At 51.8% G+C, this 24,061-nt stretch overlaps 1 protein-coding gene across 3 annotated transcripts; it reads left to right on the top strand.

Moving 5' to 3' along the window:
* On the top strand, positions 1,233-23,262 carry UPP1 (uridine phosphorylase 1). Of its 3 annotated transcripts, none has more exons than XM_021078790.1 (8): positions 1,233-1,255; positions 11,391-11,454; positions 15,253-15,367; positions 17,468-17,626; positions 18,470-18,584; positions 21,260-21,469; positions 21,710-21,856; positions 23,061-23,262. In XM_021078790.1, exons 2-8 carry the CDS (start codon positions 11,411-11,413, stop codon positions 23,198-23,200), a joined length of 930 nt encoding a protein of 309 aa, XP_020934449.1. In that variant the 5' UTR covers positions 1,233-1,255; positions 11,391-11,410; the 3' UTR covers positions 23,201-23,262. The 3 variants fall into 3 exon arrangements, 2 of the variants coding, with proteins under 2 accessions (XP_020934449.1, XP_020934447.1); XM_021078788.1 differs by lacking the exon at positions 1,233-1,255 and adding an exon at positions 1,313-1,533; XR_002340288.1 differs by lacking the exon at positions 1,233-1,255 and adding an exon at positions 1,320-1,533 and having other exon boundaries at positions 18,470-21,469; positions 23,061-23,258.

The following is a 24,061-nucleotide window of genomic DNA, read 5'->3' as shown; positions in this document are numbered from 1 at the left end:
GACAACAAAGCAAACAGACAAACAGAAAACCAAAGGGTAACATGGGGGTCTTTGGGTGATGTGCAGAGACAGGAGGGCAGCCTTGGGGCGGGGTCTTGGTTCCCTCTTTAAGGAAGCTACATAACAATATCCTTGAGTTTTTCTTTAGACCTAAACCCCCCAACAAATGAAAATCTTGGGGAGGAGGACCACCGGGACCAATCTTGGGGCCACTAAACACTAACTTTGCTTTTTGGTCTTTTTCTTTTTAGGGCTGCACCCAAGGCATGTGGAGGTTCCCAGGCCAGGGGTCCAATCAGAGCTGTCGCCACCAGCCTACGCCAGAGCCACAGCAAGAATCCCAGCCGCGTCTGCGACCTACACCACAGCTCAGGGCAACACCAGATCCTTAACCCACTGAGGGTGGTCAGGGATCGAACCCACAACCTCATGGTTCCTAGTCAGATTTGTTTCCACTGCGCCATGATGGGAACTCCTAGACACTAACTTTGAAAAATGAAAGCTTGCTTCTACCCTGATCCTTATCTGTGGCCCTATTTTCTCCCAAACTATAAAACCACGTCCTAATCTCTTCCCAGGGAGGGCACAGTCTTTAGGGCATTAGTCTGCTGTGGCCTCCTTTGCCTGGCAAAGCAATAAAGCTATTTTTTTTTCCCTCCTTTCTCCAGAACTCTGCCTGTTCCTTTTCAGCACCGTGTTTCAGCAAGGGTAACACCCTCAGCAGTGGCAGGCCCCTGCCGTCCACTTCCCCAGGGAACTCAGCCAGGGCTTCCCCGCAGCAGCGGGTACGTGACAGAGAGACACGCAGCGCTGGCCAGAGAGACTTGGAGGCCTGGGGACAGTTCTGCCTTCTCAGCTGGTGGCTCTGAATGAATGAGTCACTTCCGTTCAGCCCTGTCCCCAGGCCCTGCCCAGGTGCCGGGTGCTGCTAGGACCAGGAAGGTCCCAAAGAGAAACTGAGGCTGAGGAACCTCGGGGACCGCAGCCCGCCCGGCCCAGCCCGCATTCCGAAGCCCGGCCCGGGGGCTGGCTCCGCAGGGTTGCCAGCCCCTCTCGCGTTCGGGGCGGGGGCTCGGGCTCGGGCACTGGCGGGTGGCCTCGGGTGCTCAGCCTCTTTTCCCCAGGTCGGTGCTGTCAGATAGGGAGTTTCCGTTTGGAGGTTTCGTTTGGTCAAACCAGCGGCTTAATGAGTAACCGGGTTGTCTCTCCAGTCGTTCGCCGCCGCCCGCTAGGAAGGAGGAAACGGCGGGAGGAGGTGCGGGCTGGGCGGGGGCGGGGGCGGGGGCGGGGGCGCTGGGAGGGCGGGGCCGGCGGGGAGGGGCGGGGCCGGGCCGCTGGGGACCCCCCGGCTGGCCTGGCGCGCGTATATCCGCCGGGACTCCGCTCGCTCGCCGGCACCTCTGGGACCTGCGGAGGAACTGCTCTCGCTCGGCCCCAGGTCGCATCTTTGTGGCCGGAGGCGCACACGTGTGGCGGTCCCTGCGCGGTGAAGGGTCTTCGGCCGGCGCTCTGCTTTCGGGAAGCATCTTGCCGGTGAGGCGACTGGGGCTCGCAGACACCCTCAGGGTCAGCGGGAAGGATGTGCGGGGAGGACCGCGGGAGGGGGAACACGGGGAAGGCGCGCCCCGGGAGCCGGGAGCGGGCGGGCAGGGCGCGCGTCTTCGCATCCGCTGACCGCGGCTTCTGTCCGGCATCCCTCTGCCCGGATGCTGGATCCACCTGGTGGAGGCGATGCGCGCGAGGAGGCGGAACCGGCCAAGGTACTCTCAGCCCAAACCTGAGCCGGGAGTGGGGATCAGACCACTTCGAACTTCTTTTCCTGGGGCGAGAGAGAAAAGTTATATTTTGGAGAATAATTGTTACCAGACCTGCAGAGTTCAGACGGGCTCAAGTATATAGGTTGAGCCAACAGTTAAAGTGTCACAGCATAAAATACTGGCATCCAGTTGTCGGGCAGGTCAGAAGAGAAACTTTACAGTCATAAATTATATGACATAAATAAATATAATTTGTTCGAGGCAGTGGGTTAATTTACAATTCTTGTATATGGCAAACTGTTCTTAAACTGACTTTCTCAGGGGCTGAGCTCGAGCTGGAGACTCAAAGTCACCAGCCTGCAGACTTCCCGGCCCCCGGGACCTGGCGTGTCTTTGGCTCTCCTTGCCCGAGGTCAGCTTTGCACTAGGCGGCTCCCCTCTATGGCATGTGCAGGGAAATCCTGTCTGAAATCCAAATTAGAATGGGGCCATTTCCTGTAAGGCTGTTGAGGCCTCTTCGGGGGGTCTGATGACCTTCAACTCTGCTCAGGCTCCCTCCCTCCGCCCCGGCCCCCCGGCTTTTTCCATCCTCCAGTCCAGCTTTTCAACCTTGACCTGCCTAGCCCGGCCTCTCTTCTGCTCCTCTTTCCTGCCTCCCGCTGTCTCCCAGGTTAAAGAGAACTTTGGTTCCATTCATTGGCTATGCCTTGGCTTTTAAAAGATTTGTGATTTCCCTGAAAAGAAAGTTTCGTCTGGTTTCCTGCTGCCCCCTCCCGGGGCTGCCACTGTCTGCTCCAGCTTTCATTTGCCAGTCTGTCAGCCCCGGGCCCCAACTCTCCTACCTTTCAGCCAATCTCCCATTAGTTTTTCTTTTTCTTTTTTCTCTCTTCAGAGGCCACATTGACGTTCCAGTTCTTTCTTTGTAAGCCTCATAATCGCAGGCTCCTTTAATTCAGCACAGGTTCATTGGGCAGACTTTCCACACTCGTGGGCATTGAATTAACATTGTGGTTGAAACAGATAAAGCTGTTTTTGTCTTTTTTTCCTTTTCTTTCTTCTTTTCATGCTATCCTACAGGAATTTCCCCAGGGTTAGCTGTACCATGCTTGTCAGCTGCTTTCAGCTGCACGAAAAAAGACTCTGAAAACATTTACCGTAATGATTTGAGCCGTATGAAATTGCTGGTACTTGACCATTGGTAGCCTAGAAAAATGGCAGTTTCACATGGTTTAGGTGAATAAAATTCATCTTTTATCCAGCCTGCTGTGTGTCAGTGATGGGCTGGTTCTGAGGATTTACAGATGAGGAAGACACTATCCTTGACCTCAGGGAGGTCTCAGACCAGTGTGGGAAATGGACACTTGAATAAAACATTGCAATGTGGGTGGGCAGGTGCTCTGGTGGAAGTATTACAAGATGCTGTGGATAATAGAGAGGAAGCCAGAGAGTCTACTGGGCCAGGAGGGGAAGCCTGGAAAGAGGTGAGTGAGGAGAGGCTTTGTAGAGGACATGACATGAGTTTAGGCTGGATTTTTTCTTTTTTTTTTTTTTTTTTTTTGCTTTTTTAGGGCTGCACCTGCTGTATACGGAGGTTCCCAGGCTAGGGGTTGAATCAGAGCTACAGCCACGGGCCTACAGCCACAGCAACGCAGGATCCAAGCCATGTCTGTGAACTACACCACAGCTCACAGCAACACCGGATCCTAGTTGGGTTCGTTAACTGCTGAGCCACAAAGGGAACTCCAAAGGTAGTTTTCCTTTACATTGGCTTTGGTCCAAGTGGACTTTTTTGTTGTCTTTACTGATCATAAAATTAATACAAACTCATTGTAAAAAAATAAACAAATATATAACAGAAAATGAAACTCCCAGCTTTTCTTACTTCTTAAAGATAAACACTCAACATCTTTCCCGCCTGGTTGAGGATCCGGTGTTGGTGCAAGCTGCTGTGTAGGTTGCAGATGCAGCTGGGATCTGGCGTTACTGTGCTGTAGCACCGATTCAACCCCTGGTCCAACAGAGAGAGAAAAAGAAATAATGCGAAAACAAACAACTCTTCTCAAGCCAGAGAAATGACCATAGCAAAGATAATAAATCTGTCATAAAGACTCTTCCTTTTTTTTCATGTATGTATTGAGGAGTTTTGAGGAAAATGTGATTTCAGGAAGTAGTTAGAATTTGAGGCTTATACCAACTTAATGGGGGATGGGGCGAGGCAGAGAAGCATTTCTCGGGGAAGACGTGTATTCTTAGAAGGCGAATGGAGCAGAAAGGGCAGGGCACTTAGGAACACTGAGGACTTGGGAGCATGTGGAAGTTCCCAGGCCAGAGATGGAACCCGCTCCACAGCAGTGACCTGGGCTGCTTCAGTGACAACGGGGGATCCTTAACCTGCTGTGCCACAAGGGAACTCCAGGCAACACAGATGACTTTGAAGAGTTAAATGGTCCTTTAGGAAGAAAGATGAGAAATAAGATAGGGGACAATATCTGTTTGTGTTTTTTAACTGAAGCCAAGATGCGAATGTTTTCCTAGAGGGAATTCCGGATGACTGCACTGTTTGGGAAGGCTCTGGGCGGGCTGGTAAGGGCTTTTAGGAACTCAGTCTTCAGCTCGGGAGTTACTGCTGTGGCACAGTGGGTTAAGAATCAGACTGCAGCTGCTCAGGTTGCTTCAGAGGGGCAGGTTTGATTTCCAGCCTTGCACAGTGGGTTAAAGGATCCAGTATTGCCTCAGTTGTGGCTTAGGGCGTAGCTGCTGCTCAGATTCAATCCCTGGCCCAGGAACTTCCTTATGTCATGGGTGTGGCCATTAAAAAATAAAGTCTTGAGCTCTGAATAATTGTTACGTGACCCTGACTTATTCTGGCCCCTTTTATGTGGATCTCATATGCAAATATGTCTCTATTATTCCTCGCTTCCAACCTTTCAGAGTCCCCCCCCCCAGCCCTGTCCCCACCAAGATGGTGTCACATTGTTGGTGGTGACACACAACTGCCTGGGCACCTGGCTCCCGACCAGCTGCCTAGTGCCACCCCAGGCTGAGCTGGCCAAGCAGTTTCTCTCTGTATCCTCCGTGGGGCTTTCATGTCTCCTTGCTATAAATACTAGCCTCTCTCTGCTGCATTTTTTCCTGACTGTTCCTAGTCAGGGCCCCTTAAGAACCAACCCATTACTCACCCTGAAGGAAAGACCTTGACCTGTCTGTCTCTCTCTCAGCGGACCTGCACGGGGGTTCAGGTCTACACATATTTGCTTCACCAGACTCCAGCTGCTCTGAGTCCTGATCTTCCTCATCCCTCAAAACCATAAACCACAGCAGAGGCGGCGTCTAAACTGAACAGGTTCACACACCTCATGGAGCCAGGACAGCTGTCGATGATTTTACTTGCGTGATGCCTGCAATTCTGAGCATGTTCTGCTCTCTTACACATACTTGTATAGAAAGGCATCGCGTTACTGCAAAGGTGAAGTTAAAGTCCTGGGCAAGCACCAGGACACCCTCACCCCCCCAACCCCGGCTTGGCAGTACCAGCCATTGCTCGAGGGGTGAGGAGGGGCCAGGCAGGATGGGTTGAGCCTTTCCGGGGTGTGCAGGGCTGCCGAGCTCATGCAGGGGTAGGGTTTGGCAACTTGGCTTTTCGCAACCTTGGAAGAAACCGGAAGTGGCAGCTGCACAGGTGTGGGTCTGAGATGGTGCTGAGGCTGGACGTCCCCAGGACGGCATCGATGGCATCCTTAGGAAATGCTTATATGTGTTATCTGCTGGAGGAAAAAGGTCCAGGCGCACAATAATGTTATTTCAGTAAAACAGTTTAATAAGCAGTTGTCAGAAATATCCCCTAAAATTTCTTCTTCTTTTTTTTTTTTTTTTTGTCTCTTTAGGGCCGAACCCGAGGCATATGGAGGTTCCCAGGCTAGGGGTCTAATGAGAGCTGTAGCCGCCAGCCCACGCCAGAGCCACAGCAACTCGGGATCCAAGCTGCATCTATGACCTACACCCCAGCTCACGGCAACGCTGGATCCTTAACCCACTGAGCGAGGCCAGGGATCAAACCTGCAACCTCTTGGTTCCTAGTTGGATTCGTTAACCTCTGAGCCATGACAGAAACTCTCTATTCTCTAAAATTTCTGAATGAGCTCTCCTAGTGGAACTGCACAAAGACAGTGCTGGACAATCCCCAGTGGGCTAGACTCTGGCCTCAATAGGAAAGGAACGGCAACATTCGTTGGACCTGTTCCTGGATTCCTTTGAAGTTTGGACAAAATGCAGTTAGTTGACCGGAGGGAAAAAAAAAAGCATAACCTAAAAGTTGGGAATTAGGTTTTATTTGGGGCTTTACTAAGGACTGTAGCCCAGCATCACAACCTCTTAGATAACTCTGAGGGACTCTTCCAAAGAGTTAAGTAGAGTAGGAGTTTTTGCTGGAGAGAAAAAAAAACCATGTAGTCGAATATCAAAAGATGATTGCTAATCACAAAGCCAGACATCTCAATATAGTGATTTTAATGCTTTTCTGTGTCTGAGAAGATGCAAGAGTCTGGGCTCACTGAAATCTTTCCCTTAATGTGCATCTTTTTTTTTTTTTTTTTGGTCTTTTTTAGGGCCATACCCTCAGCATATGGAGGTTCCCAGGTTAGGGGTCAAATCGGAGCTGTAGAAGCCAGCCTACACCACAGCCACAGCAACGCCAGATCCGAGCAGTGTCTGTGATCTACACCTCAGCTCATGGCAATGCCAGATCCTTAACCCACTGAGCGAGGCCAGGGATCGATCCAGCATCCTCACGGATACTAGTCGGATTCGAATCTGGGAATCCTTGATGTGCATCTTTACTAGGGCTAGATGGAGCCAACAACAGCCTTGTTTACAGGAATGGCAGGTGACTTTTTTTTTTTTTTTTCCCCCACAATCTTTATTCACTTGTAAAAAAATTAAAAAATTTTAAGCCATGGCATGTGGAAGTTCTAGGCCAGAGGTTGAATTGGAGCTACAGCTGCCAGCCTACACCATTTGCCAACTATGCTGCAGCTTGGACTATGCCAAGAGTCCCCAGGCAAACCTGCATGTGTGGTCACTCCCCCTATGAGGGTTCTAGATTTGCTGGGGAACTTAGCAATTAGAGCATCACAGAAGTCTGCAATTTTCTGTGCACAAAGTCGGTTAAATGAAGCCTTGCTGGCTTCGGGCCCAGGCTGGAGGAGTTGTTCTGGGGAGGTTCAGTGCCTGGAGGGGAGTGCCTGCAGGCACCCAGAGTACTGGTGGAAGCAGGCCCCCAGCCGACTCAGGGTCTGGGGCAGCAGAGGCAGGGACTAGGTAGAGAAAATGGGTTTTCGATTCAGAGGCAAGAGAAGCAACCAAGGGAGTTCCCATTGTGGCTCAATGGTTAGGAACCCGACTGGTATCCAGGAGGATGCGGCTTCAGTCCCTGGCCTCGCTCAGTGGGTTAAAGATCTGGCATTGCTGTGAGCTGTGGTATAGGTCACAGATACGGCTTGGATCTGACATGGCTGTGGCTGTGGTGTAGGACAGCAGCTACAGCTCCAATTCGACTCCTATCTTGGGAACCTCCATATGTTTTGGGTGCAGCCCTAAAAAGCAAGAAAAGAAACCAGGCCTAGAGGGTAATGCTTTCTCTGCAAAGCCAGACAGGGTGTCTTCTCTGGGGCTGAGCTTGCTTTCCTGGAAAATAGGGTTTGGATTCTCTCTGGGGAGCCTTGCAGGAAGTGCTGTGCATTTTCTGATTCAGCTGCTGCCCTGTGGGAAGGTGCCTCTAACTCTTTATCTTTCGAGTTCCCTGGGGCTGCTGCTCCAGCCCACCAAGCTCCTTGCCCTCAAAGGAAGGGCTTGGCTGGAGCGGACAGATTGCAGGAGAAGGTGGCTAGGAGGTGCGCTGCTCTTATGGGGAGACATTGCCCCGCCCCACCCCCACACGTCCCGCCCATGACCTGCCCTGACCCCAGGCAGGCTTTGGGCTGACTGTAGACATTTCCTGGAAGCCAGACTTCTTCAGAAGCTGGGCTGCAGAGTTCTCTTTTGCCGAAGTCGGTTGCAGTGCTTGGGTGGCTGTTGTGGCCTGGGTGGTTGCATTTCCTGGAAGCCAGACTTCAGAAGCTGGGCTGCAGAGTTCTCTTTTGCCGAAGTGGGTTGCAGTGCTTGGGTGGCTGTTGTGGCTCGGGTTCTATCCTTGGCCAAGGAACTTGCACATGCCATGGGGCAGCCAAAAAAAGAAAGAAAGAAAGAAAGAAGCTGGGCTGCCAGCTTAAGTGTTTGATGGATGCTGTAAAGGCAAATTAATGACCTAACATTCTGATCACCAATTACAGTTCTAATTTTACCCACATTGACAAACAACTGCCCACGTCTGCTGGCTGCCCTACTATTGAACTCAATTCTGACACTCTCTGCCTGGGGATAGTGTCAGACCCCACAGGCTCAGGGCTCAGTCCTACAAGACTGTCTTTCCTCCCTCCTTCACCCCAATCCCGAGTGCAGGTTGTCACCTGTGCTTCTAATCCACTGGCTATGGATGGGACGTTCCCATAACCCCCTCCTTGGGTTTATGCGAGGGGGTTAGTCCCATAGTCAGTCAATTGGCAATTTGCTCACAGAACTCAGAGGAACTTTTTGCTGACTAGATTACTGGTTTATTATAAAAGGTTGTAACTTGTGAAGAGCCAGATGGAAGAGATGCAGAAGCAAGGTATGGGGGAGGGCTGAGGAGCTTCCGTGCTTTCCCCAGGGCCCTACCCCGGACATCTGTACGTGGTCACCAGTCTGGCCGTTCTCTGAACCTGCCTTTTTGGGTTTTTATGGAGGCTGCACCCTCGCAGGGTTGATTAGATCATTGGCTGCTGGCTGGTGGTTCGACCTCCAGCCCCTCTCCCCGCAGAGGTCTAGGTGAGTTCCAGTCCTTTAAGGCTGCTGTTGTTTCTCCTGGCAACCAGCAGGATTCCCGGGGTGCTTTCCTAAATCACCTCATTAACTTAGCAAGAGACGTTTTTAGGCTCTCGCATCCAGGAAATTCCCAGCGTTTGAGGAACTCTGTGCTAGAAACTGGACAAGATCAGATATATGTTTCTTGTTTTTTGGTTTTTTTTTTTGTCTTTTTAGCTATTTCGTGGGCCGCTTCCGGGGCGTATGGAGGTTCCCAGGCTAGGGGTCAAATCAGAACTGTAGCCACCGGCCTACGCCACAGCCACAGCAACGCAGGATCTGAGCCGCATCTGCAACCTACACCACAGCTCACGGCAACACTGGATTGTTAACCCACTGAGCAAGGGCAGGGATCAAACCTGCAACCTCATGGTTCCTAGTCAGATTTGTTAACCACTGCGCCACGACGGGAACTCCAAGACCAGATAAATGTTTAATCACAAGGCTGACCGGAAGTCTGCGATCCTTCGTTGAGGGGCGTTTCCCTGACTGCCCACTGCTCCTCTTTCCTTCCCTCTGCACAGGCTTGAGGGCTGGCCCTGGTGGTACAGGGTGAGGGCTGGTACCTCTTTTAAACCTCCCTCCCTTCCTCAGCTGCCCTTAGTTGGCCTGAGAGAGACTGGCATCTCCAGAGAAGTGTCCTATAAAAAAGGGCATGAAAGCCAGATGAAAGGAGACAAGGTGCCACTCCGGGAAAATTTGTGCGCCAGACCCAACGATTAGACTATGCTTTGGTTTTCAGAATTTGCTACAAGATGGTCAGTATTTGTGCAATAACAGTTATCAGTCCTTTTCTCCCAAAAGGCTTTCTGGGTTTTAGCTTGGTGGGCTCTTTTTCTGGTGTGTGGCTGGTGAGGCCCCCTGGTTGAGAGCCTGAGCTGTGGATGCTGGTGTTCCCCCTCCAGTGGCTCTGGGGTCAGAGCGTTGACCTCTCACCCCTTGATGCAGGTCCCCAAGTCTTGTCCCTTTGGAGAAAGAATTCAGCAAGAAACCGAAGGTAGTGAAGCAAATAGAGTGTTTTATTAAGAGAGAAGAGAGGGATTGTCATTGTGGCTCTTGGCGGGTTACACACACGACTGGCATCCACGAAGACTCCTGAGTTGGATCCCTGGCCTTACGCAGTGGGTTAAACATCTGGTGTTGCCGTGAGCTGCGGTGTAGGTCGCAGATGCAGCTCGGGTCCTGCATGGCTGTGGCTGTGGCGCAGGCCGGCAGCTGCTGCTCTGATTTGACCCCTAGCCTGGGAACCTCCAGATGCCACAGGTGCAGCCCTAAAAAACAAGAAAAAGAGAGACAAGCGAGCAGATAGGTGTGGAGAAAGCACAAGCTGGCTCCAGTGAGGGGTGGGGGCAGAGAGAGAGACAGAGGAAGAGAGCAGCGCGGGCTCCGGAGGTGGCTTCGCTCACTCAGATGGACCAGGCTGCTCGTGGCCCATCATCTCATGTCGTCTGGCCTGACTCAGGCCTCTCCCCTGTGCACACGCGCATCTTGGAGCCTGGATGGATTCTGTCACCAGAATCTCTGGGAGTTGACAGGAAGCACTGTTTGTCTGGCGTCTGTCCCTTACTGTCCCCCGAGGAACCTCTTTGCGAGCGTGTCGTTCCGACGTCTCCTTGACCTCAAGGATGAGAAGTGGGGGGTCTCCATCTTTTTTCCAAGCAGAACGCAGCTCGTCCTTATTTCTGTCATAATCTTTCTCTTAAAGTATCTGTCCACAGGGGACAGATTCCCATCGCTCGGCCTGGGACCCATCTGTCTCCTGCCTCCCTGAGACTGGCCGCCCCAAAGACTCTTTGTCACCTTCAGGTCCTTGCTCAAGCCTGGCTTCACTTTCCTGTTGCTGAGCCAGAGCTGTGCCTTTCTTGCCACGCTGGTGGGGGACAGGGGAGCTGCACTGGCAGGTGCAGGGGTGCTCAGAGACGGTAACTTTGCTGACTGAGTTCAGCTCTGGTTTGTGCTCAGGCTCAGCTCTGCGGGGATGGGGTCTTAAGGTCTTAGGGTCGGGGTCGTGGTTGCGGAGCCCCAGTACAATAACTGCTGTTTGTCCCTGTGGCTTTCCCTTCCTCCAGCTTTGGAGTGGTAGCAGAATGGGGTGGGGGGGTGGGGGGGGTGGCAATGCTTGATCCATACCTCCCCCAGGTCGTTCCCTCCCCCTGAGCTGTCCTTCAGGCCTGATGGAGGAAGGCTAAGATTCTAGAAGGCTGAGGCAGCCAGGTGTGGTCTGCTGGGTGAAGGCTGTCTCAGGCCAGCGGCCAGGAGGTGAAGAAGCTTTTCCACTGGAGTATAAGCTGCCAACCCATGCTGGCTTTTGGCATATTTCTGCCAGCACCTCTCTAAGTGAGCAGCCCTCCAGGTCTCACACCTACCTGTATGTGATGCAAATTTGTAGAGTCTGCTTGATGACATTCATCTTTCACAAGCTGGCGTGGGCTGAGACATCCAGTGTCAGTAAACTGAAATCTGAGCTGTAAATGCCTCAAGGTTACGAAATCAAAATGCCAAGGACAATCAATCCCATACAGCCACCCCGGCCTGATGCTCTAGCCCATCAATCATGTCCTGGCTTTGCTTCCACCTTCTCTCTACATCTCTCCCCTGCTCCGTTGGCAACCACTGGTTCCAATTGATGTGCGCACAAATAAATTCCTAAAATGTTTAATATTCTCTTTTAACAGCTTCTGTGTTGTTTTTCCCTAGGGTCCTGCCTCAGTTGAGAGATGGCCTCTGCAGGGGCTGAAACAAAGAAACTTGGAAATGACAAGTAAGGCTTGAATGCTGCCGGGATTGGGCTGGTTGTGATACTTTGTGGTATGAACACCTTGATTCTTACGACAGAGCCTGAGGCTTAGAGGACCGAACATCAGTAGGCTTATAGTTCAAATGGCAGAAGACCCCTGGCATCCGGTGCCAGGGCCTCTGCTCATGGCCTTGGGATGTTTGTCTCCTGATAACGTCTGAGTGCTGGTCCAGTGCTCGGATCTGTGTCCAGTGCAATTTCCTTCCACCTGGACACTCTTCTGAGTCACGGTCCCCTGCTTCTCCCCCAGCTCCTTCCTGGTTCTGTTCCTTAAATTCTTTCCTCATTTCTTTGCAGTCTTTTTTTCCCCCCAATTATTGGGGCCACACCTGTGTCATATAGAGGTTCCCAGGCTAGGGGACAAGTCAGAACTTCAGCTGCTGGCCTATGCCACAGCCACGGCAACTCAGGATCTAAGCTGCCTTTGTGAGCTACACCATAGCTCATGGCAATGCCAGATCCTTAACCCACTGGGTGAGGCCAGGGATTGAGCTGGCATCCTCGTGGATACTAGTTGGGTTCATTACCCACTGAGCCACAATGGAAACTCAGGAAGGGTTCGTGCCCAGAGGGTACAGATTGCAGGAAGAGGTGGCTATGGGGTGTGCTGCTCAAGGCACAGGTGTTTTTGGCCCCATCCAAGGCATGTGGAATCCCCAGCCAGGGATAGGACCTGTGCCACAGCCGCCACCCAAGCTGCTGCAGTGACAATGAAAGATCCTTAATCGAGCTGCAGGAGAACTCCATTTTTAAACTGAATTAATAGAATCCCTGGTGCTTTCAATCATGGACAACCAAAAATGCCCTGTCCCCAGTTTCCGAGCCACTCTCTCTCCCTCACCTCCTCCCATGGGTTGAGGCTTTGGGGAGCTGGTGGAGGGGGTGGTTGAAATGACGGCTGGAGAAGGGGGGGCTGGGCCTCGAATGCCATGTACGGGACTCCACGGAACAGTGACCCCTTCCTTTTGGTTCTTAATTGTTTCACCCTCTCTTGGTAGTTTCATGGTCACTGCCAACTTGCCATAGTCCACTCTCTAGAGGCCACTGTGTGCTGTTAGGAGCTCTGAGGTCGAGCTCAGGAGTGCAGCCTTTTATCAAAGATGTGACCATGATCCTTTAAAATGGGGACACTGGTAGGGAGTTCCCGTTGTGGCAGAGCAGAAATGAATCCGACTAGTATCCATGAGGACGCAGGTTCGATGCCTGGCTTCGCTCAGTAGGTTAAGGATCCGGTGTTGCCTTGAGCTGTGGAGTAGGTTGCAGATGTGGCTCAGATCCCAAGTTGCTCTGGCTGTGGTGTAGGCCCGCAGCTGCAGCTCTGATTTGACTCCTAGTCTGGGAACTCCCATATGCCATGGGTGCAGCCCTAAAAAAAGCATCTGCGACCCACGCCCCAGCTCACGGCAACGCCGGATCCTTAACCCCCTGAGCGAGGCCAGGGATCGAACCCCAACCTCATGGTTCCTAGTTGGATTCGTTTCCGCTGTGCCGTGACGGGAACTCCAGAAGGCAATTTTCATTTATTTTTCATCTCAGAAGTTTTTTTTGTGTAGGCGCTCAACCGGTATTTGTTAAGTGAATAAAGAGGCAGAATAAAGCAAGATAAAGTCACTTCGAATTGTGTGTAGACTAGAGACATCATTTTGCAAGTGGTATATGTATCTTTGTTCTTTTTTTTTTTTTTTTTTTTTTTTGTCTTTTTGCTATTTTTCTTGGGCCGCTTTCGTGGCATATGGAGGTTCCCAGCCTAAGGGTCGAATCGGAGCTGTAGCCACCGGCCTACACCAGAGCTACAGCAACGCGGGATCCGAGCCGCATCTGCGACCTACACCACAGCTCACGGCAACGCCGGATCGTTAACCCACTGAGCAAGGGCAGGGACCGAACCTGCAACCTCATGGTTCCTAGTCGGATTCGTTAACCACTGCGCCACGACGGGAACTCCTGTCTTTGTTCTTTTAAAATCCTTTTGAGAACCTGGAGTAGAACCTATGAAAGAAAATGGAACCACTTCGTTGTACGTCTGAAGTGGACACAATACTGTGAGTCAGTGACAGTAACAGAAATAAATCCGAGCTCTTTCTTCACTGTGTTCCATGTCCAATTTACACATTTTTAAATCCTGACTGGTCTTCATAGTTACGCCCTATTTCCTTTCCTGGAATCAAAGAGGAAAGAAAGGTTTTCTATTTTGAAATATGTAACCAACTTGTCTTATCACATCCTGTTTCATCAGTTCCGATGCTTGCAGGTTAGCCCTTCTGTTTTGTACTCTGGTCAAAACATCTTGAAGGGAAATAGGGATTACATTGAAATAATCATCTTTTACCTACTTTTTTTTTTTTTTTTTTTGGCTGCATGCACCCACGGCATGTGGAAGTTCTGGGGTCAGGGATCGAACCTGAACCACAGCAGTGACAATGCTGGATCCTTAACCTGTTGAGCCACCAGGGAACTCCCCCTGAAATAATTGTCATTAAAGGAACTTCAGATGCTGTGACTGGGTTAGGAATTAGAATTTCAGCTTGGCCTGGAGATGGAGAAGGCATTCTGGGAAACTTAGGGTCTGTCCTAACTGGGATTGGACCCTTGGAAAGAGACCTCCCTGCCCCAGGAGAGTAAAGCTAAGCATGACTCTGATAGCGAGGCGGCATGGTCAGGACTGGCCAGGGGTCTGGCGCAGATGCTGGCTTGGACAGGTTAATTGTCCTTCCCAAGGGAGACGGTCTCTCTCTGGGGTGGTCCTGTGAGCTGGCCATCAGCACAGTCCATTAGTGATCTTGGTGGCAGTTAAGTGATGGGTCCAGAGATGTTTGATCCTCCAGCACCCTCCCCTTTTTAAAAAGGTCTGTCTCTTTGTAATACTTTGTTTGCATCTTTTCTTTCTTTCTTTTCTTTTCTTTCTTTCTTTTTTTTTGTTTGCTTTTTAGGGCTGCACCTGTGGCATATGAAAATTCCCAGGTGGGGGTAGAGTTGGAGCTGCAGCTGCCATCCTACCCTACAGGGATCTGAGCCTCGTCTGTGACCTGTACCGTAGCTTATGGCAACACTGGATCCCTGACCCACTGAGCAAGGCCAGGGATCGAACCTACATCCTCATGGATACTAGTTGGATTTGTTTCTGCTGTGCCACAATGGGAACTCCCAAGTGTATTATTATTATTATTATTTTGCTTTTGGAAATACTATGAAATTTTATTTTGCTTTTTGAAATATTTGAAATTCTTATTTTGAACCTGTGGCATATGGAGGTTCCCAGGCTAGGGGTCAAATTGGAGCTGTAGCCTCTGGCCTACACCACAGCCACAGCAACATCAGATCTGAGCTGTGTCTGCAACCCACACCACAGCTCACGGCAATGCCGGCTCCTTAACCCACTGAGCAAGGCCAGGGATCGAACCCCCAGCCTCGTGGTTCCTAGTTGAATTTGTTTCCCCTGTGCCATGACGGTAACTCCCCAATGTATTATTTTTAACACAATTCCAAGGTTATATGTTGAATGAACTTGAGTTGGGTAGCAACTGGCTACGCGCATCATGGGGGCAGAATTCGCATTTTGTACTTTTTGTGTTCTCCCGAATTCTTTCTGATCATCCTTCAAAAGGAGGCCTGGGTGTGAGGAGGGGATGGGGGGAGCCTCTGAAGCCGGGATCGTCCTGTCTGCTGTGGCCTCACACACCTCGCTGGCACAGGGCGCCTCTGTGGTCAGCTGGTCACTGGATGCTGGTTCTACAGACTTTCTACTTTCCTGTTTTGGGACAGTGACTTCGTACGGCTGAGCAATCCCCACTTAGCAACGATGAAGGAAGACGTTCTGTACCATTTCAGCCTCAGCACGGGCACCCACGATTTCCCGGCTATGTTTGGAGATGTGAAGGTACAAAGCAGGGCTTTTGATTCTGGGGATTTGCCTTTCAGGTGATAATAGGTAGACTGCATTACAGAGGGTAGAGGTGACAAGAGCCCAAGCTCATGAAGTTATATGTGAATCAGATTTTTGTAACCTGCCCTCTTCAAGAATGTGAACTATTACGTGAAGGGAAACTATTGCAAATATTGTCATATGGGTTCCTACTTAATCTCATACAAATTTAGTATATAATTGAAACAACAAATTTCCTGGAGTTCCTGCTGAAGGATCCCGAGGTGCTGTAGCTGCAGCATAGGTCTTGGCAGGGGGTAGAGTTTAGTCCTTGGCCCAGGAACTTTCATAAGTTGCAGGTGCAGCCATAAAAGTTAAATAAATAAATTTCCTAATGCTTCATTGAAAGACTAGGAAAGAGTAGATATTCTAGGGGAACACAGGGAACAGGAAGAGTAATCCCGCTGTCTGTTGCCTGTAATTTAAGATGCATATTGATACTGTTCAGTTAGGTGCCTTTAATGGCTTATTTTGCTGAATGCAGCTTCCAGGCACCCCCCCCCCCCCCCGCCAAAGCCTTAGGTTCCTCAGTGCTAATTTATCCTTGCAGGGGACCTTTTTTTTTTTTTTGGCTGCCCCACTCCATGGCATATGGAGTTCCTGGGCCAGGGATCAGATCCGAGTGGCCGTTGAGACCTATGCTGCACCTTTGGCAATGCCGGATCCTTTTAACTCACTATGCTGAGCTGGGGATCGAACCCGTGTCCCAGCACTCCAGAGAGACCACTGGTCCTGTTGCACCACAGTAGGAACTCCATCACAGAGGACTTTTAAAGTGTCTAATCCCCATGTGAAAAAAATGGGCTAATGTTTAGAACTCAAAATTGAAATAAGCCAGTGACCCTAGAAGTCACTGCTTCTCATGGGATTGTAACATCATGACTGAGTTATATCTTGACAGCTGCTGAGTTCTTTTGTGCTCTTCATTTCAAAGCAAGGGACAGAAATGAAAAAAAAAAGAAAAAGAAAAAGAAAAAAATCCTTTCACTAAGTTTAACCTATAATTTTTTTCTAGGCTATAGAAATTTTATTTTTATGTCTAGAGACTAATAATTATTTGATCATCAACTCAAAGCTGCCTTATTTACTTGTTTTTCTTTTGTAAGCTTTCATGTATGGCATTTTGTTGTTTAAAGGTCCTACTTCTCCAGAGTTCCTGTTGTGGCTAAGTGGGTTAAGAACCTGACTCGTATCCACAAGGATGCAGGTTCAATCCCTAGCCTCCATCAGTGGGCTAAGGATTTGGTGTTGCCGTGAGCTTCAGTGTCAGTCGCAGACACAGCTTGGATCCCACGTTGCTGTGGCTGTGGTGTAGGCTGGCAGCTACAGCTCCGATTTGACCCCTACCCTGGGAACCTCCATATGCTGCAGGTTCAGCCCTAAAAAGCAAAACAAAGAAAACAAACAAAAATAAAGGTTCTACTTCTCTGATAGCCATTCACTCACCGCACCTCCCACCCCCAGAGCTATGACTTCCTGAGCCCCCACTGGGTCCCTGGCTATTTCCATGTGTTGGCTATTTGGCCCCCTGGACTCCTGGGAAAGACAGCAGGTAGAAGCCCATTTTACAGATGGGCTGTGGGGCCCTGGTTGCACATGGAGGGGCTGGTGCCATCCTGGTCCAAACCTGGGCTCCCTGCAGTGCAGAGAGCTGCTGGCCACGTGGTGGACGGAGGCAGGGCAGGCATGGAGGCTGAACTTAGCTTCCCCAAGAGGGTAAGGCTGTGGTCGTCCTGCATTTTGCTCAGCGGATTGCTTCTCACGCTTGGGGCCTCTTGGACTGAGTTGCGAGTCCATGAACCAGTGCTTCTTAATACCTGAGCGACTGTAAACCAGCTATAATCGAAAAAATAAAAATCATAACCCCCCCCCCAAAAACTTGAGCAAGCACGAGAGACACCACGGGGCTCCATATCCCACACTTTACTGGCTCCCCAGACACAGTAAGTCTGAGGGGAGGCTGGGGAAGGGATGTGCGTTTCGAGCAGGTTCTGGGATTTGCAGGTGGCGGTAGTTTGGGGGTCCCTGCTCTGACGAGGGCTCTGTTCTCCGCAGTTTGTGTGCGTCGGGGGAAGCCCTTCCCGGATGAAAGCCTTCATCCAGTACGTGGCCGTGGAGCTGGGCCTTGACGTCCCAGGCGCAGACTATCCCAACATCTGTGTGGGCACCGACCGCTATGCCATGTTTAAAGTGGGCCCGGTGCTGTCTGTCAGCGTGAGTACCATCCCTTCCCGGGGGTGGGCTCAGCCCCCGGGCCCCCGCCTGCCCTCCACCCCCAGACCAGGTCCCCTCTACCCCTGCTTCCTCTGCCCTGCTGGGGACGAGGGAGCCTGGAGCTGGGCTGCAGAGGCGGTGGTGCCCGTCTCCAGGAGAGACCGATACACACCTGCAAACACCCATGCAGACACACCCAGCTGTGTACACACGGCGAGGGCCCACGTGCCCTCCCGGGACCAGGGCCAGGTCCCGGGTGCCCCCCACCCCCATCCCAGTGAGTTTCTTCATTCGCAAGTCATTTAGCAATGAGTGAGCACAGCAATCTCTGGTGCTTCTCGTTTTCTGGGTTTGGTTTCCTTTGTAGGCAGCATGGGAGTTCAGGCTGCCCCTGAGGCTAAGTGCCCCACCCCCCTAGGCAGCATCAGGCATCCAGGACACACACAAGAACCAAGACGTATTCAATTCTAGATAATTCACGGAAGCACTTGCCATGGGCCAGGTTCCATCACAAGCATATTCTCCGAGGAGTCCTGTGAGGAAGGCGCAGCTCCTGGCCCAAAGGGAAGAATGTGTGCAGGGCTTCCAGTGCCAAGGGGCTCTTTGTTACGTAGCGACAACGGGCTGTTGCCTCTTTGCTGAACCTCGGGTCCCCTGTTTCACGGGATGTGTACATCAGATGGGGTCGTCAGCTTTGTGCAAACCTTTACCCTTCCTAAGGCGTTAGGCGTGTTTCAGTTTATGTTTTGAGGTTCGTCTTCTGTTACCACCAGTTTGCAGTGCGCCACAGAACACGTGGAGGCACGGCTGGAGCTTAACGTTGCCATTTCTCCCTGCTTCCAGCACGGGATGGGCATTCCCTCCATTGCCATCATGCTGCACGAGCTCATCAAGCTGCTGTACCACGCGCGGTGCTCCGGCGTCACCATCATCCGCATCGGCACCTCTGGCGGGATAGGTCAGTGTGCAGAGCACCGAGTGGATGCGGGCGGGGATGGGGCAGCGTGGGGCCCCAGAGCTTCTGCCTGGGCTGTGTTTGAGCAGAGCTCAGCAGCAGCAGGCATGAAAAGAAGTGATACATTGTTTTGTTTGCTCAGCTACTGCTCCCAAACCACACCCCAGAAACAGGCTAGAAGAGGCACCACCAGGCCACGTGTCCTCGAAAACGCATCCTTTAGGGATTACACACGGGTGCCATCTTATTTGCTTGATTCTCTCTTTTTAGTCTTTCTAATCCCTCTTTTCTCTGCCTTTCTCCTCTACTTTGCTCACTCCTCCTCCCTCTTCCTGCAAGGATTTGAAGCAGCGTATGAGAAAACCTACAGGAAAACCAAAGGGGGAAAAGAGGTGGCATACAAAATTAAGATAAGTGTCCTTAAGTTGCCTAAAAGTCCCCGGTGCTCAACATATATTTTTAACATCACAGAGACAGCAAAGAAAGCAGAGGGTGCAGTGAGAGGCGAAACGCTTAAAATTGTGTTGCTTTTTAAGCCAAAGTCTTTGAGGCAAACTCGTTTTATGTAAGTTGTCCTACCCTCTAACATCCCAGTTCTGGGCTGGACTTTTGTCTAAAAACTGGCTTCTAGCAATTCTCACTCCTGCCAAGGAGCTGGGAGCTGCTGGAGGGAGGCTTGCTATTGTCGGCCCGGCCTCTGTGCATTTGTTGCTGATGGTCCAGGCCTGACCTCCCCTGCATCTATAGGGTAATTCTAAAATTCAGGTTTACTCACTATGAAAGCGGATTGCTGAGGACCCTGAATCTTCTGGCTACATGATCTCATTTTTCCTTTCACTGTGTAGGCAGATTGACATGTAAAATTGGCGTTTGTGGATTGCAATGTGAAGTTTAAAGGGGTTCTTTGGAGAACATCCCAATGGCCATGAACTCCTTGGTCCGATACATTTAATCTGTGATGCCATCGACCGATGGACTCCCAGCTGTGCACATGGCACCAGCATTGGCCAGGACCTCTAGCAAATCCTTCTTGAGTTCTTGCTTCGGAGAGATTTTAAAACCAATACTCAAGGAGTTTCCGCTGATTCTGTTCAGTGGATTATGAACCTGACATAGCATCCATAAGGATGTGAAGTTTGATCCCTGGCCTCAATCTGTGGTTTAAGAATCCGGCCTTGCCATGGCTGTGGCATAGGCTGCAGCTGCGGCTCTGATTCAGCCCCTGGCTCTGGGAATTTCCATATGCCGCAGGTGTAGCCGTAAAAAGAAAAAAAGTACAATAAATAAATAAATAGTAAATTAGACAATCAGAGGGAATTCTGAAAAGGATAGGGTGGGTTTCAAGTTGCCCAAAATTGCCCTCATAAGAATGGGCCCAACAACTAGAGAGACAGACCCCAAACCCTGACAGTATTGGTGGCAGAGTGTGCCATGGCATCCCCACAAACCCCAAAATAGGAACAGAGGGCGGGTGGCTTATGGGCCCCTGCCCGGGAGGAAGCACAGGGCGACTCCAGGGTTTCTGACGGACTTGAGATTGTGCAGCGGCCCACAGGTGTCCCGGAGAAGGGTGGGGCCTGTGTGAGGAGCAGCAGCTGCCAGAAGCGGGTCTGCAGCCTCCACTTTGAGGTCTGAAGGGGCTTGAAAATTCTAGGCCCCATGAATTCCTGAAAGCCATCGTCTGAGCTTTCATCCAGGCCCTAACTCCTTGTGGGGAGAAAGCCGAAGAAGGTCTGTGTTGACCAGAGAAGGAAAGCAGCTGGGGAGAGAAAGTCCAGATAAACACGCAGGCGGCCCAGCAGAGCCAGAGCCTGACAACTGGCTCCAATCTGCTAACATTTCACGAAAGCAGCTGGTGTGGGGCCTTTGGAACAGATCATCTCCAGGCTTCTCCTTCCTTCCTAAAGGTTTAGAAAAACTGATATCCCGTTAAAGTAAGTGTGGCGAGGCCGTGGGTCAAACCCCACGCATGTAGTGGAAGACCAGAGACCGAGGAGCAGAACACTGTCCCTACAAGCAAGAAACCCCAGGAAGGCACAGGAAGCAGAACCTGGAGGGAAATGAGGCCATCAGGAGCTGGGCACTGCTGGAGCCGGGTCTTGTCTACTTCTGTATTTACCTGGCACCTTAAATAATCAAAAGGTACAAACCAGGGACCAGTCAGAGTTCTCACTGTGGCGCAGCAGGATCCATGGCATCTCTACAGCAGCCAGGGCACGGGTTCTATCCCCAGCCTGGCACTGGCACTGCCACAGCTGTGGTGTAGGTCCAGCGGCAGTTCTGATCTGATCCCTGGCCTGGGAATGCCATATGCTTTGGGGTGGCCAGAAATGAAAAAATAAAAACAGAACCAGCTGCACACATTCTGGAAAGGGAGCACTGGACACTGAAAACAGCAGGAACTAGGAAACCACAAGCACTTGGTGGGCATGGGACGCCCTGGCAATGTCACCTTTTGCACTTTGCCATGTTTTCTGTATTGCCTGTGCACGTCTTACCTTTATCATCTGAAAAAACAAACAAACAAAAAACCCAAAATCGGATGCAGAAAGAGATCCTTGCCTGTTTCTTTCTAGAAGAAATCCCCCAGTGTTTCCGGGCACGGACAGGTCCCTTTCCTTCTTGCCCGAGCATTCCTGTGCCCCTTGGCAGCCTGGACACCTGCTTGTTCCTTTCAGGTCTGGAGCCTGGCTCTGTGGTCATCACCCGGCAGGCGGTGGACCCCTGCTTCAAGCCAGAGTTCGAGCAGGTGGTCCTCGGGAAGCGGGTGGTCCGCAGCACCCACCTGGATGAGCCGCTGATGGAGGAGCTGGCGCAGTGCTCCGCGGACCTGGGCGAGTTCCCCACGGTGGTGGGCAACACCATGTGCACCCTGGACTTCTACGAAGGTGAGGGGGCGCGCTGGTCTCCTGCCTGGGCTGGGGGCTCGGGGGTTCCGCCCTGCCGCGGGCTCCGGCTTCGTCATCACTTCCACTGCGGGCGGTTTCATTCAGGGCAGGCGGGGCCCGTGGGGCTGAAAGCATCTCTGCGTCTGGTGGGTAGCACAGTGCGGGGCCAGTATGCAGTAGGGGCTTACTACGTGCGTAGGGCGCGCTCCCGAGTCAGTGCTGGCTCTCTCCGTTCTCCAGGGCAAGGCCGCCTGGACGGCGCTCTCTGCTCCTACGCGGAGAAGGATAAGCGGGAGTACCTGAACGCGGCCCACGCAGCTGGCGTGCGCAACATCGAGATGGAATCGTCTGTCTTCGCCGCCATGTGCAACGCCTGTGGCCTCCGAGGTGGGGCCCCGGGGGCCCCAGCCCCCCTTCCTTCCCCTCTAGGGCCTCGTGGGCCCCCACCCACCGCCAGCATAGGACTTGCGCCCTCCCTGCCCCCGAGACATGTTTCTGGACCTGGTGCAACTCTTGTTGCGCCCTTGTGATCCAACATCCTTGAGTTGTCACGTGGTCAAATGCAGGCTCCTCAGTGTCTCTGCAGTGACTCATGTGCCACTAACGGATGAGAAGGATGAGGAGGAGTTCCCGTCGTGGCGCAGTGGTTAACGAATCCGACTAGGAACCATGAGGTCGCGGGTTCGGTCCCTGCCCTTGCTCAGTGGGTTAACGATCCGGCGTTGCCGTGAGCTGTGGTGTAGGTCGCAGACGCGGCTTGGATCCCGCGTTGCTGTGGCTCTGGCGTAGGCCGGTGGCTACAGCTCCGATTCAACCCCTAGCCTGGGAACCTCCATATGCCCCGGGAGCGGCCCAAGAAATAGCAACAACAACAACAACAGACAAAAGACAAAAGACAAAAAAAAAAAAAAAAAAGAAGGATGAGGAGTTCCCATCGAGGCTCTGTGGTTAACGGATCCGACTAGGAACCATGAGGTTGCGGGTTCCATCCCTGGCCTTGCTCAGGGGGTTAAGGATCTGGCGTTGCCATGAGCTGTGGTGTAGGTTGCAGACTTGGCTTGGATCCCACATTGCTGTGCTTTTGGCGTAGGCCTGCAGCTACAGCTCTGATTAGACCCCTAGCCTGGGAACCTCCATATGCTACGGGAGCTGCCTCAGAAAAGATAAAAAAAAAAAAGGATGAGAACGTTTCATCTCAGCTCAGGTCAGGTTTCCCTGTCAACTCTACAGTGAATCTTCTCCAAGCTCTTTGGGTTCCCGAACAGAGGTTTATCTGCCTCAGTTCCTAGCGGCTCACCTTTCAAGGTCCAGCTCTGCAGTCCAGAGTCCTGCCTCCTTGGCCATCGCCTTGCTTTTCCAGGCAGTACAGGGTCCCTGCGCTCCTCCTGGGATTTGCTTGGAAATCTCTTGGGGAAGCAAAGGCAGGAGAGCAGGATAGGGTAACCCTCTCAGCCTTTCTGTGCTCTCCATCTATCAAAGCCCCTGTTGGCCCCTTCTCCCAAGGTGACAGCAGGTGTCACACCTCATCTGGTCCCTTGACCTAAGCTGGAAATCTGACCCCTTGCACTGACTTGGCTTTTGCTCTTTGCAGCGGCGGTGGTGTGTGTCACCCTCCTCAACCGCCTGGAAGGCGACCAGATCAGCAGCCCCCACGAGGTGCTGGTCGAGTACCAGCAGCGGCCCCAGCGGCTGGTGGGCCACTTCATCAAGAAGCGCCTCTCAGCAGCCTGAGGTCCCTCGTCTCTGGACATGAGTGGTGTTATTGCTGCAAATAAAATCATCACCACAATCTCCTTCTGCGTGACTTTGCTTTTTATAGGGATCCAGGGACTGGGTTGCGTTTTAGAGGCAAAGAATCCTGCATTAACGCCACAGGAGTTTTTTGTTTTTTAAAGCTCACTGGAGGATTTTCCACTCCATTTGCCTGATTTGGGTTTTCTTGAAGAGTGTTCCTCTGAATATTTGAAATATTTCGGAGGAAATTTTTCAGACTTGTAAGTGGGAATGGTTAATCAGATTTCACGCACTAAGCCAGAAATCAGGTTGGCTCCTGGCCTGGCACTGTCCCTACATCCACGCCTCCATGCTTCTCAGCTTCCTCCTGGGGTGAGTCAGGTGCATGTGGCCCTCCACCCCCTGCCCCAGGGGTGAGACTGGAGGGTGGCTGGAAGGCGGAATCCAGGGTGTCCCTGCCTGTTTCAGGTGAGTCTAGCAGCATCTGCTTTTGGGGTATTCCCAGGTCCCCCAGCCCAGCTGACTTCTCAGCAGGTGTACATCTGTGTGACCAAGGTTTCGTGTTCAATCTCGTTTTTGTTCTTGTTCCTTTTCTTTTTAGGGCCGCACCTGCAGTGTTTGGAAGTTCCCAGGGTAAGGGTCAAATCAGAGCTGCCGCTGCTGGGCCCAGCCACAGCATCACCAGATCCGAGCTGTATCTATGACCTGCACCAAAGCTTGTGGCAATGCTGGATCCTTAACCCACTGAGTGAGGCTGGGGATCAAACCCACATCTTCATGGACACAGTGTTGGGTTCTGAACCCACTGGGCCACAACCAGAACTCCATGATTCAGTTTTAAAGGCTCGAGGTGTGTTC

The sequence above is a fragment of the Sus scrofa genome, chromosome 18, assembly GCF_000003025.6.
Source record: "Sus scrofa isolate TJ Tabasco breed Duroc chromosome 18, Sscrofa11.1, whole genome shotgun sequence".
NCBI lineage: Eukaryota > Metazoa > Chordata > Mammalia > Artiodactyla > Suidae > Sus > Sus scrofa.
Note: the sequence above shows the minus strand (reverse complement) of the source record. Positions and strands in the feature narration are given on the sequence as shown.